Here is a 13,586-nt window from a genome sequence, read left to right as displayed (position 1 = left end):
TACAATCGTACATCGTGACGTGTTAAGTCTATTGTTAAGAATCTCTGTTCGAAACTGTTCTAAAGAACCGACTCGCTGAAATGAGTCAATCTTGCCCTCACTGGTACAAACATTGTTGACCATGGCAGTCGAACACATAAAACTATAGGCCTAGTACTTTTTGTAATTAACCACTGATAATAGTGTCTACTAAATAATGCTATGTATGATCATATAACAGTATTTATTTATAACTGCAAAACACTTTCAATGGTCTTCAATGTTGAGTCGTACCAAAACATCGCTTCTGTGCATGACGACCAATCGCATCGCGCCAATTGTGTGGCCCCGCCCCCTTTTAAAGTATTTCCTTCACATGTGCGTTTCTAACAACGCGACGAGTCTGTCCGCAGATGCTGCTGCTGCTGAAACTGAGCAAGAGCTGAGGATTATTGCACAAGTCAGAGTGCTGGCTCGTGGCGAGTGGGTGGCTTTTCGCCCACACTCAGTACTTTTCATCTCTCTCTTCTTTCATATACTGTTGCTTTCTTATTGAGTGACACGCGGACTATGAAAAATATGACTTTCCGACGCGTTAAGAAGCTGAACTCAAACGAGCCGGACAGCGGGTCGCTGTGTCATGACAGCGGGGAGATCTACTTTACGTCCTCAAAATCGGACAGCTGCGGGACTGTGGCGCGTGGACCCTCAAAATCCACTGAGGTTTATAGTTATAAGACCCTCGCTTACTCTGGAGGGACCCTACCAAGGAACTTCAAAAAGGTTAGAGCATTTAATTTGAAATTCCTGTATTTGACTGTGTTTACATGTAGCATGGCGAAATATTAATACATATATTTAGTTCAGTACATGTGAGTGTATTTATCTACTTTTGATTCCATTCTGGAGAAAAAACAAAGTTCAAGTCCAGCCTAAGATGATTCACTGGTCTTAGTCAACCAACCCATGATCAAAAAGGTGTTTATGAATAGTTTTAAATGCACTTTTCAGATAGTCAGGTTGGGAGACCATCTTAAACAAGATAAGACCAGCAAACCATCTTAGGCTGGTTTAGGCTGTTTTTAGAGCAGTATTGGCAAGTTATCACTATAGCCAGATGTTGAGTGCACATGCTTATTTAGAAAATCCTGATCCTGAATAATCATATACCATCTTAAACAAACCATGGGAGACCAGCTTAGACCAGCAAACCAGTTTTATCTTAAGCAGGGCCGAGCTGTAATTTCCTCAGGGTGTTACAGTGTTAAAATTGAACTCACACTTCATCACTCTAATATCAGCTACTGGAGTCAAAGCTTTAAAAGATATATTACACATGTTTACCTCCTTTATATCTGCCCTCTGTGGATCAACATCTTGAATATATTGTTTGGTGTTGTCTGGTCTTAATTAAGCACAGAAATAGCAGTCCTGTGATGAGTTTGCTTTGATTAGAACCAGCAGTTGCATGCAACACTCTAGTTTGATTAGTTTGAAGGCACACAAGTTGAGCTCTCCTATTAACTTTTATATGCCACCATTATTTGATGTAACTTTATAGGACAGTGTTTCTCAAACCTGGTCTTGGAGTAGCCTTTAACTGGACATTTTGGATGTTTCTCTTAACACACCTGATCCATATCATCAGCTCATTGTTTGATGCTCTGAATTGGGGGTATGAGACATTCCAAATGTGCAATACTCCAGGATTAAGAACTACTGTTGCATGGGACTAGTTAAGGTAGCTAGACTCAATTAGGTAGTCACTTAGACTCTGATGTTCCTGATTGAATGTCTCAAGTAGTTGTCACAGTTTGCTCGGCTTATAAGGAATTTCTTGATCTGCGCTCATTCACACCTGTTCATCAGTGTGCATCTGTGACCATCAGCATGTGACGGTTCCTCTGAAGAAACTCATTTGAATGTATATGTGTGAGCAGTCAAGCAGAAATTTAGAAGTGGCCACTTTTCCATTTTCTGCATGACTCTGAATCATTATTTTTCATGCAACACAGGCGATAATTCATATCATGCCACAGAAAGTAGAGACTGACCCATTTTTATACAACTTTTACTTCTATTCAGTGGTAAAATAACTTATTTTATTAATTGTTTACATACATTTTCACAAGGTCAAAGGTTGTATGCTCAACTTTTTTTAGGTAGCAAGTTAGCAACCATCCATTATCAGAAAAGAAATTTTGAACATTATAAGCTAAACTTTAAAAAACATTATTATTATGATTATTAGTATTATTAACAATAATAAATGGAAAAGGCATTTTCATGTAAATTATGAAAAACTTTTATTGTTTATTAACTATTATGTACATATCTGAATTTTTTTGCTATTAATAATAATAATAATAATAATGAAAAAGTAATATTTACATATCTGAACATGTTTATTATTATTATTATTATTATTATTTTAGATGGATAGATGCATACATAGATAGTATAGACAATGTCTAGTCCAAGGTCTCCCACATTTCTTTCCAAATCCAAAGAGAGGCATTCATCTGCTGGTCAGTTCTACAATGTACTCCGCTTTGGCAAAAGCAGTTGCTCTTGGGTGTTGACCATACAGATGTGAGTCTGCTTGGTTCTGGCCCTTGGATTTAGACACACTGAAGTGTGTTTCATGGTCGCTCATGGTGTAAAGTGTTTCCTGGTGTCTTTGGACCACCCACACGCAGGTCTGACTCCACTGACTCTTTTGAGTAACTAAACAGCTCCTACGTGTCCCTGCTGAATTCTGGGCCTGCTCTTTTACAGTCCACCTCCTGTGTGGCCAGCCGAGCCGTTTTATGGATCCTGACCAAGTGTCCAGGGCAGTGAAGCCCCCTCCAGATTGTCTATCTATAACCTTTGTGGTGTGGAACTGAATTTACTGCAGAATTGAAAAGGCCGAGTGACCAGGGGTCAGTTCAGTTGTGTTAGTGACCGTGTAATGAAATGGCTTTTGAAATTCAAATAGGTCTGATATGATCTCAGTATTTCCCGGTAACTGTCTGGTGCCAATCAATACTACATCTAAAATCTAGTATGTGTTATGACTCTGATATTCTTACAGGGATAGCTCACCCAGAAATGTATTTACTCTTTACTCTTCTTCTATCTCAGTGTTTTGTTTTAGTTTGCTTTCGTTAAGTTTTCATTTTAGTTTTAATGTTTTGTTTTAGTATTTAGTTTTTGTTTTGTTGTAGTTGAAATTTTCTGTTTTTGTTTAATGATGCGTTGAAAGTCAGTAAAATCCCATTTTTTGTCATCGAAGGGGAGTAGGCTAAATGATGACCGAGTTTTCATTTTTGGGTGGACTATCCCTTTAAGACAGTGTTGCCGTGTACAAATAGAAGTCTTTTAGATGGTGGGAAAAATATTATAATTATTTGAATTGGGGCAGAATGACCGCAATTTTTGCCATTTTAAGGTCAAACACAATGGCTCCTTGACCGCTGGTTTACTCAAAACTACCCTGCAGCATTTAAATGTAGTATTTTAATTTGTGGAAATTAGTTATAAACAAAGCTTACTGGCAGTGGAGTACTACACGGCAGGCTTTTGGATTGTAGGGCAGGGCAGGTTTATGAACAGCTCTCTGTATCTGGACTCCTACACTTTGCGTGAACGCCGGACCACAACAGGGTATTGTGTGGCCGAGAACTTTGCTACCCCATCCAACTGGCCCCGAGGGACCCTCTAGTTACATGGAAATAAATGAAGTCATTGAGGGGGACCCTACGACAATTCTCAAAGTGTATGAAAATAAAGAAAGGCAACGTTTTACTAGCTTTGGAGGGTTCGTGCACAAAGTGCACTTTGTGGGAAGCTGAAGTTGTTGGGGTTGAGGTACAGCCCTATTGAATGGGCGTCTGTAAGTGCGGGTGTAATATGAATGAATTCTTATGTCCGTTGTGCAGTTTGGGTTGGGTTTGCAACGTTATCAGCCAGATCATCAGTGCTGTTGTAGCACATGACAGAACTTGTATTTTCCAACCTGGCTGCATCTTAGATCTCCTTGTGATAATTTCAGAGACGCTTACAGCGATAAGTATACCTAGTCTGGAGATAAAATAAGATCAGAAACCAAACCAGAGATAACTGCGGTATAAATGGTTACGTGAAAGCGGCAGGCAGACATGCATTTCAGGTTATATCTACGATGCATTCCGAGCTGTTAAACAGCATGAAATGAACACGTTGCACAGCCTACAACTCAGACCTTAGGAAAAGACCTGTTGATCAGGAGGGGATTTCTATGTGCACAAGGGCAGATATTCCAAAGGTCTCAGACACTCATTTTCTTCTTCTCTTTTTGTCTTTCTATTTTCCCCTTCATCTCTCTTCATCTTGCTAAACAGAATGGTGGGCTGCAAAAGTGGAAGCCCCTTTCACACTCTCCAGAACCACAAAGGTAAGATTGACACTGCTTGTTCTCCACCTACACAGATTTGACTGATGTTTGCATGCGTCATTGTTACCTCCTTAAAAAACACTCTATTTATTGTGACAGTTATGAAAACGTCAGACCCTAGTCATTCACGCTTTTTCCAAGGTGTCATGCAATTAAAATATCCACCCTTAAACAACCACAATTATAGATTTATATAAAATGGCCTTTTTGGAGGACAGAATGATTGCAGTGAGGCTCGAACGAGTCTGTGAATAAAAAGGGAGTGCGATTAGGATCGGCCAGATGGTCAGATGCGATCTTTCTTCACTGTATGCATCTCTTTATTCTTTAGTATAAGCGTATGCATAATTCATGATTGCCTAATGATGTATGAGTGCTTTCAGAAACACAGGACTCTTGTGATGTCATGGCATTCATAATGGACATGTTTGAATCCTGAGATTTCTTAGCTGACTACTGTAGACAACTACTATTTTCCCAACAGAAGTTTGAAAATGAGCTGTTCAGATGTCACACCCAGAATCTTTTCTACTTTTTTCAAACATTTTCCGTTACGCCACACAGACGTATCCTCCTAACAGCAGCATCATGCGGTTGATTATGCGTTTCCTCTGTGTGTCTTTCATCATCCATGTTCCTGTTAAGCATTGACCATCAGTCAAGGTCATAGATTGAGACAAAACGCTTCAGAACGACACTTTACCAAGACCATCTCTGTGCAAAAGCACATTAACAGAATACCCTCGATTTTGTTTTTTCCTTTCAGGAAAACGGTGATCCTGATGAAGAAAGAGGAGGAGGCCTTTGGCTTTGAGATCCAGGTAAGAGGGATTTAAAACTCTTTGAATTCATTCAAGGTGTTTGAAGTGGTGGTAACTAATGTAAAACCTTTCTAAGGTGGCTTGTACATGGGGGTGGGCCGCTCATAATTAAATCAACGTAAGACTTTGGATGAAGGATCTATTCATGGTTAAATAGCTGTTATGTTTAGTCGATGACACCAGTGTTTATTTGACCTCATTTTGACAGAACCAATTATTAGCTAAGATTTATCCATGTGTAATCCAGTTGTAGTTGTGACCAAATCAAAAATCCCTCTTAGTATGAGAACATGCTTGTTTTCTCTGTAATTTGTTCTTCACAGTGTACACTTTATCAAAGTCTGGTTCCTCAATGTGGAACCGATTATGAACCCTGCATTTGTAATTATTTATCCCGGTTCAAAGCACTATGTCATTTGTTTTGACATATGTACCAGATAGCTAGTTTATATTTAGTAATGTATAATAGTTCAGATGCAGGATGGAGGACCCCTCCTTTCCTGCCTTGTCCTCTAGTACAGGACATGACATCAAGTTTCTGTCACATGAGAGGCAACATATCAAGAAACAAATTGTTTTCTAGGATGGCGTGCTGTAGACAACATTGTTTTCGGAGTCTCTTAGCAGCAGGGATACGGTTGGCCGTATCTACTATGTAAATATCTCTGTATTTTGCATCTCCTGAGGCGCTCCGTGTCTCAGAGATTCGCGTAAGCGATTGGAGTGTGTGGGAAGAGGAAGGAAACCGATGATTCCAAACTATACTTTACAAATGATTCGCGTTTCAATTTGCATTTTTTGAGTGTTTATTGGGAGTTCAGGCCATAGAATAATGCAGTGGGTATTTAACACTATAGAGGTTTTTCTTAAAGGGACAGTAAAGTCGAGAAGGGTTTCAAACTTTTCTCACCCTCATAATATTTGAAACCATATGACTTTTTCTGTCTTTTAGTTTAATTTAAATTTAATAGATTTTTTTTATTTAATGAGAATGTCAGAGCTGCTATTTTCCATACAGTGAAAGTGAATGGTGACTCGCAGTCAAGCAAGATTTTTAATTGAATATGCACTGAAATTGCTATATGTTCCTCGCACAAACTTAACTGAAAGAATGGCTTTAGAAGGTTTAGCACACACGTAATATTAACTGCTTTTTGGTGCTTTTTTGGCAGCTGACAGCCCCAGTCCCCATTCACTTTCATTGTAATGTTAAAGAGCAGCATGATCATTCTTTGAAACATCTCTTTTTGTGCTCTACTGAATGATGTCAGTCATTGAGGTTTGTAACAACACAAGGGAGTATATGATGACAGAACAGTCATTTTTGAGTAAACTATTCCTTTAAGACCGCCTTTATGAAGAGTCACCCAGAGTTTAGTCAGAATCACCTTTTCTATTTGACAGAATGAGGTTTAACAGTATCCTCAGCTCACGAAGCTGTTAACCTCAACAGCAGCTTTGGGTTTCTGTATGGGAAGTGAGCAACAACATCAGCCATCCTCAAAGCTATTGAAATAAGGCATTCCTACGCATGTTACACTCAAGAAATTGTCATTCGTTGTGAAAGTGAACATCGTGAGAGCATCTTGGAGCCACAGCGTGTTTCTGTGGTGACTGATGAAAACATTGTGTGCCATAGCAAACATTTAGGCTCCATGCACGTCAGGAAACTAACAGCAAAGTCAGATGCTCATTTGAATCTGCATACATCCATGAACCAAAGTACCACTGATACCAAAGGCACCGACATGCAAATGGCTTTAGTATATCAGCGTGTGCATTTTGACATGAGCTACTGATTACAGTTAGAATGGAAACAGAAGCTGATGTTTTGCATATCGACAGTCTCACTAAGTCTCTTCCTGTTCTGTTTTAAACTTCTCTTTGCTGTGTAGAAGTGCACGGTATTTTTAACTCGTAGAATATCTTACACCACTATGATTTGTTATAGCCTCTTTATATCAATAGAAGTTTACACAGAGATCCAGCTGCTAGTCCTTCAGCTGACCCAAGTAGTTTTATTATAAAGTGGAGAAACTGCATAGGATTTTACTGACATGACTTACCTTTTATTGCTACTATTAAAATTACTACTTTTATTTTACCTAATTGACTATTTAAATGTTATATTATCCACCCATATTGTAAACTGCTTGCATAGAGTAGCTGATATTTTGTATTAATTTTCATTGTATTATATTACCCATCATCCATCCATTCAACGCTTATTATATAATATATTACATTATTATCTATCCATTTTGCAAACCACTTGTCCCATGTAGAGTCGCTGATACTGTATGATATTACCATCCAACTTGTATAAAATAATATATTCAAAGTAAATGTAACATGCTTCTTTTCTGAAAAATTTAATATTTTGACTAAATTTAATATTTTTCTATTTGGAAACCGCCACATTACAGAAGTAAAATTGGTTTTGACACCAAGTAAACTGGCTGTGGCTGTTGCTAGCTCTCAGAAATGGAGCTAAAATGTAAACTGCTGAATAGCCACACATTTTTGTACACCTCAGCCAGATGGCTTGGTGTGGTTTAGTGGTGATGAACTGCGTTTACAGTTCAAACGTTGAAACAACAACAAAAATGGCCCAGTTTCGGTGTGGCTTGTTTATCTAGGATGTTTGCATGCGAGTAAACCACCTGGAGCCATCCCTCATGTTCAGCATCCTTTAAGCCATTGAGTTTGTCAGTTAGTCTTTGTGAAGCCGCGCAGGTCAACATTCTAGTCATTGAGCACATTATGGTGTTAATCCACTGTGGAAACACTTTCAGACCTAATTTAGCAATGCTACGTCGAACAATAAGCCACGGCTTACAAGAAAATGGCACACCTTGCGAGTGTATGACTCATTTTGTTTACTTTAGTATAATCTGATGACAGATCTACAAATAACGTTACCCTCTGCAGACAAGACATCTTTGTTTACAGTCCTTTTTTTTTTTTATTGTGTGTGTCTACAGACATATGGGCTGCATCACCAGAGTGAGAACTCAGTGGAGATGTGCACCTTTGTTTGCAAAGTCCACGAAGACAGTCCTGCCCAACTTGCAGGCCTTAAAGTCGGTAAGTGTGCTCACATTAACACCACCCTTTATGTTTGCTCAGTAATATCCACTCTAAACCGGCATTTGACACTGATGCTAGAATATTCAGAGTGGTCCTTGGGGTCACAGGGAGTGTGTTACTGCATTTTAAAGCATAAAGAGCAGCTTCCTTCATCTAGCTCTTGAATATCCTGTTTTGTAGTAAAATGAGTCTGTGTGAATAGGAGTAATATTTCAGAAGGCTTGCTTTCTCGCTTGGAGATCTCATCAATCTGTCAACACCATGACAGTTGAGTGGCAGCCCTGCTGTTTAAGCAAGAGCAAATACAGTATCACAGAGGAGCACCCACGTAGACTGTACGTGGATTTTTACTCTTTCAAACTGTAAAACCGGATACTGTCAAGTCGCTCTGTGGCTTTTTTTTTTTTTTTTTTTTTTGTGGGCCGCATATTTATACACACAAAGTTTTTCTTTTTCTGAACGTTGTTTCCTTTTTGTTTTAGCAAGTTCTTACTCTACTTGACGTAAATGTTTTACTTGGTATAAATAAAAAGGAGCTGTTAAATCTTAAGTTTTGAAAATCTAGAAGATAATTTTGAGCCACTTGTAGAACAAGTTGACAAGTACAACAAACGCTTTCCTAAAAATTCATCGGTGTCATTGTCCTTAAATGCCCTATTCAGGCTTGTATGAATTACCACTTGCCAGAATTTTTATATGAAGAATCTGCATTCTTTTCTATAATTTCAAAAAGAATAAACAATTCTGCATCTAAAATGCCAGTTTCTCTGTTCTGAGATCAGTTGATCTTCTCCAAAGTCCAAAATAGAACCATTACAACAATAGATAAACTGATGTCAGATCAGAGGTAAAGAGGAACTCCTACTCAGAGTTGGTTTCGCTTCCTGCATTCCCTGCATGCTTTGCGCTATTGTCGTCTTTGGTCTATCTCTCAAAAGCACATGACCTCATCATTATTAGACAAGAAAACCCAAATCTCTTCAAGGAGAAAATAAATTGTTTCATTCCATATTGATGTGTGCATTCCAGCCCTTCTCCAGCAGAAGTGTCCCAAAACACTTTAGTGAAATGTCTTCCCAAAATCCTCCAAGTTGAGTTTTGTAATGGAGAAAAAACAATTACATGACTTTTTGTGTTCATTCATGGCTAAACCTGTATAACTTGTCTTCAGTGGAACAGAAACTGAGATGTTTAGCAGAGTGTTCACGCGGCTCTTTTCCGTACAATGAAAGTGGAAAGTGCATGCCAAGCTCAAAAAAGATTCAAACAAGCACCATAAAAGTAGTCAATGTAATTTATGCATTGTATTTCAAATGTTCAGAAGCCGTTTAATAGGTTTCTGTGAGGAACAGAGTGAAATTGGATGTGATCACTGAAAAAGTTTCCTGTGAACTCTTGGGCATCAGCCATGGTCACCGTTCACATTAATTATGTGGAAATGAGTGTTTCCTTTTGTGTTCCTTGGAATAAAAATGGGTCAGGTTTCAAAATACAGTTAATGATAAAGTTTTGGTTGAACTGTCCATTCAAGGCCAAACACAAAAATGTACACAAAATGTTACTTATACAATGTCCAATCAGATATATTCTCAGTTTAACACTCCTTTTCTTGGATTCGTAGGAGACACGATTGCCAGCGTGAATGACAGTTCTGTGGAAGGCTTTCTCCATAAAGAAATCGTCCAGCTCATTAAATCATCAGGCAACAGCATTAGGTATGTAGATACTTAGTGTTCTGCCATGTCTGATTTTCTAAAGGAGCCAAATTGTCACACTTTCCTCAAAGTAGAAAATAAGCTTTAAAAGTTTAAATTAAAACTAAATTGTTCCAAGTGTACCTGTGGTCTTTTTTTGATTAGCATGAAGAATTAGATCTGCTATTACTTGATTGGAACCACACTCTCCTTCCCCCTTTTATTTCCTGTTTAATAAAAGATAAAAGGCCAGTGAAAATGAACCCTCATTTATAAAGTGTGGAGACCAGTGATGTGAACCACATGAATGCAAAGAAGTTCATGCCTTCCCTCTCCACGGCTCATAACCCAGTTATTTCCACTTTTAAGTGTGGGGTTATGCTGTAAATGAGAAAGTTTACAGCAGCCCATTAAAAAGAGGTTCCCGCTTCATATCCATATCACCAATGCCCGTCCTGAAATTATATACATTTGGGGGAAGGGGAGTTTTGTATTACCACTAAGCTCATATTCAGACATGTTGTGGTCATAAGTCTGTTTTAAAGAGCTCTTTGACTGTTTAATTGCAGTGTTTAATAGATTGAGACTTTGAAGTGTAATACCGCACAATATGAAGTGACTTTGTGTTGTGTTCCTGTGTCTAGGCTAGAAACCGTCTATAGTGACTCTATACGAAAAGCAGAATTGGAAGCCCGGCTGCAGTATCTAAAGGTAAGTCTCTTGGACCACATGTACACCGACATGCACGAATCAAGCAGCGTGTCCTCTCGTATACGCAGACATTTACAAGCGTTGTAATGTTGGCCCAGCTTGAACATGAGCACTAGCGCTGACCACACCTGTTTCCTTTCACAAACCCACCTGTTCCAGTGACAGGCCAGTCTTAATCCTCACATACCACAGTACAGCTGACATTGCGCTGTCCCAAACGAAGCAAGGCACATTTTTACATTCCTTCTCATATGTGAAAGAAGTTGCCTAGGCCATAAAGTTTAAATACAACTATAATACAGATTCATTTTGGTTGTCACTTCTGTGGTATTTGCGAGATAGTTTTGGCACAAAGGCTTTTGTCAGGGTTAAAAGAAAAGAAGTTATTTAAATACAAACAAAAACTGAAAAATCAAATAAAGATAGATGTCAGACGATGTCAGCTACATTCAATTTTTATTCATTTGAAATGTTTAAATTACTAAAATTGGGAAAAAAGCTAAATTTAAAAAAACAACAATTTACAAAAGCACAAAAAAAAATGTTATAACTTAAACTAAAATTCAATTGAAAACGGAAAAACTCATTAAAATGATTAATAAAAACTATTGTATTATATAAATAATACTAAAATATCCCTGGCTCACTGAAAGTTACCCTCAACATTTATTTTAGTTTAATGTTTTATTTTTCATTTATTTAGACGAAATAGTATAACATTTTAATATTGTCAATTTAACAGCTGTCTGCCATAACATAAAAATAATAATCTGCTCTTTGCTATCTGTTTATTGTAAAATAGGTGCATACCTTTTTATGAGATTCAGTAAAATAGATAAAAACAGAAGATACCAGAATGAATACAAAAATAAAGTTTATTAGTATCATGACAAAGCAACTTTTTGTTCTTTTCATCATATTCATATAAAATAAATAAAAATAAAAAAACCCACCCAACAAACAAATAACCATTCAGTGAGTGAGTTTGATGCGAGAAGTAGCAATAGAGAACTTGAGAACTGTCTGAACTCATGGACCACACACTTCCCTGTTCTCTATGATGACGACGATGGAAAAAAGTAAATAAACAGACTAGTAGAATGACACGTGAAATGACTCTTACTGTGTCTTTTTGTCTCTCCAGCAAACCTTGCATGAGAAATGGGATGAATACAGATCTCTAATGGTGCAGGAGCAGCGGCTTGTGCATGGTGAGTTTTTAGCACATGATAGTGATCTTTACTACACCAGGCCTTTGAATGAGCTCGTTTCAGCAATGTATAAAGGTTGGCAGCCTGACATTTGCACACTTCTGCATGTATTTATATCACACAAAACACTTCCTGTTAGCACAATGTTGTGATAGATGACTTCAAGAGTGTGGTAAATGAAGAAAAACATATGTGACCCTGGACCAAGAAACCAGGTGTATGCATCATCTGAAAGCTGAATAAATAAGCTTTCCATTGATGTATGGTTTGTTAGGATAGGACGATATTTGGTTGAGATACAACTATTTGAAAATCTGAAATCTGAGGGTGCAAAAAAAGTCAATATTGAGAAAATCGCCAAATGAAGTTCTTAGCTATGCATATTACCGATCAAAAATTAAGTTTTAATGTATTTACAATAGGGAATTAACAAAATATCTTCATGGACCATGATCTTTACTTAATATCCTAATGATTTTAGGATAGTAATTTAGTAATTTAGTAATTTTCCTTTAAAACATTTCCAGAGGTTTATTTAGCTATCTGTTTTCAATCCCACAGGCATCGTCATGAGTGATGTGGCTGTGTACGAGTCTCTGGAGTCAGCTGGTTTATACGGTAGTCTGGGAGCTCCGAGCCCAGCGGCCATGCGTGCGTTACGTGGCACCGGGAGCACGAGCAGCAGCATCAGCCATCTTAGTGCCGCCACAACTGAGGACGACCCACTCTACCAAACCTGCATCTTCCAGGGGGAGCGCTCCAACAACGCCAGCAATGACGAGCTCGACTCAAAGCAAGAGAAGACTCAAAGCGGCCGTTCACGCCTCATCCGACCTGCCAGCGAGCTCTTTGCTACTGCCAAGACCACCCTGACCCGCAGCGCCAGCACACGCAGTTACCTGAGGGGCCCGCCGTCGTCATCCTCGGTGCCTAACGGAGAGAAACAGCAGTGCGGGGGGTATAGCACACTGCAGCGTAAACCCAAACAGAAGAGCTTCAGGCGGAGTCTGTTGAAGTTCATTCCCGGACTAAACCGACCCCTGGAAGAGGAGGAAAGCAAACTGTGAGAAACAAAAGTGAACTGAGAATTCAAAGACTCCCTGTTTAAAACAAGCGAAAAGGAAACTGAAGACCAAAAGTGGACGCCAAGATAAACCAAAGAATCCAGTGATGATAAAACAGTGTTTTCATCTTGTTTTCTGAGAAAAATTGAGAAACAATTTTATAAAGTTCCAAAAAAATCTAAATACAAAAAAATAACTAAAGAATACAAAACATAATCAAAATATAAAATAAAATAAAAAAATATTAGTTTTAGACTTGAAGTATTCAAATTAATCTAAAATCCTTATATCACATGAATATTTCTTAAAATCCCTTAAAAAATAATAAGTTAAAATAAACAAATAATATGTTAACAAGACCCAGAAATGTGGACCAGTGTGTCTTAATCACTTTGTCAACTCCTTTAACCAGTTTATTAACATTGTCTAACTTTATTTCCTGGTGCACATTTTGCACCTAAATCAAGAAGCAAATGTTTGTACATATTTTGTTCATGTTTAAGTTATTTATTTAATGTTTATTTTCTACCTTTTAATTTTTTTAATCAAATTATAATTTTGTTAATTGAATTATTATTATTTTATATATTATTATTATT

General features: G+C 37.9%; 1 protein-coding gene across 1 annotated transcript; it reads left to right on the top strand.

Moving 5' to 3' along the window:
- Positions 1–355: 355 nt before the first annotated feature.
- Positions 356–13,117, top strand: LOC109063361 (general receptor for phosphoinositides 1-associated scaffold protein-like). Its single transcript, XM_019080435.2, has 8 exons — positions 356–762; positions 4,344–4,396; positions 5,163–5,217; positions 8,202–8,304; positions 9,929–10,022; positions 10,646–10,712; positions 11,857–11,923; positions 12,485–13,117. The coding sequence occupies exons 1-8, from the start codon at positions 550–552 to the stop codon at positions 12,988–12,990; spliced, it is 1,158 nt and encodes a 385-aa protein (XP_018935980.1). The 5' UTR covers positions 356–549; the 3' UTR covers positions 12,991–13,117.
- Positions 13,118–13,586: the final 469 nt, after the last annotated feature.

This window comes from Cyprinus carpio, chromosome B23 (genome assembly GCF_018340385.1).
Source record: "Cyprinus carpio isolate SPL01 chromosome B23, ASM1834038v1, whole genome shotgun sequence".
In the NCBI taxonomy this organism is placed as follows: Eukaryota; Metazoa; Chordata; class Actinopteri; order Cypriniformes; family Cyprinidae; genus Cyprinus; species Cyprinus carpio.
The sequence above is the reverse complement of the archived record's forward strand: the minus strand, read 5'-3'. Positions and strand labels throughout refer to the sequence as shown.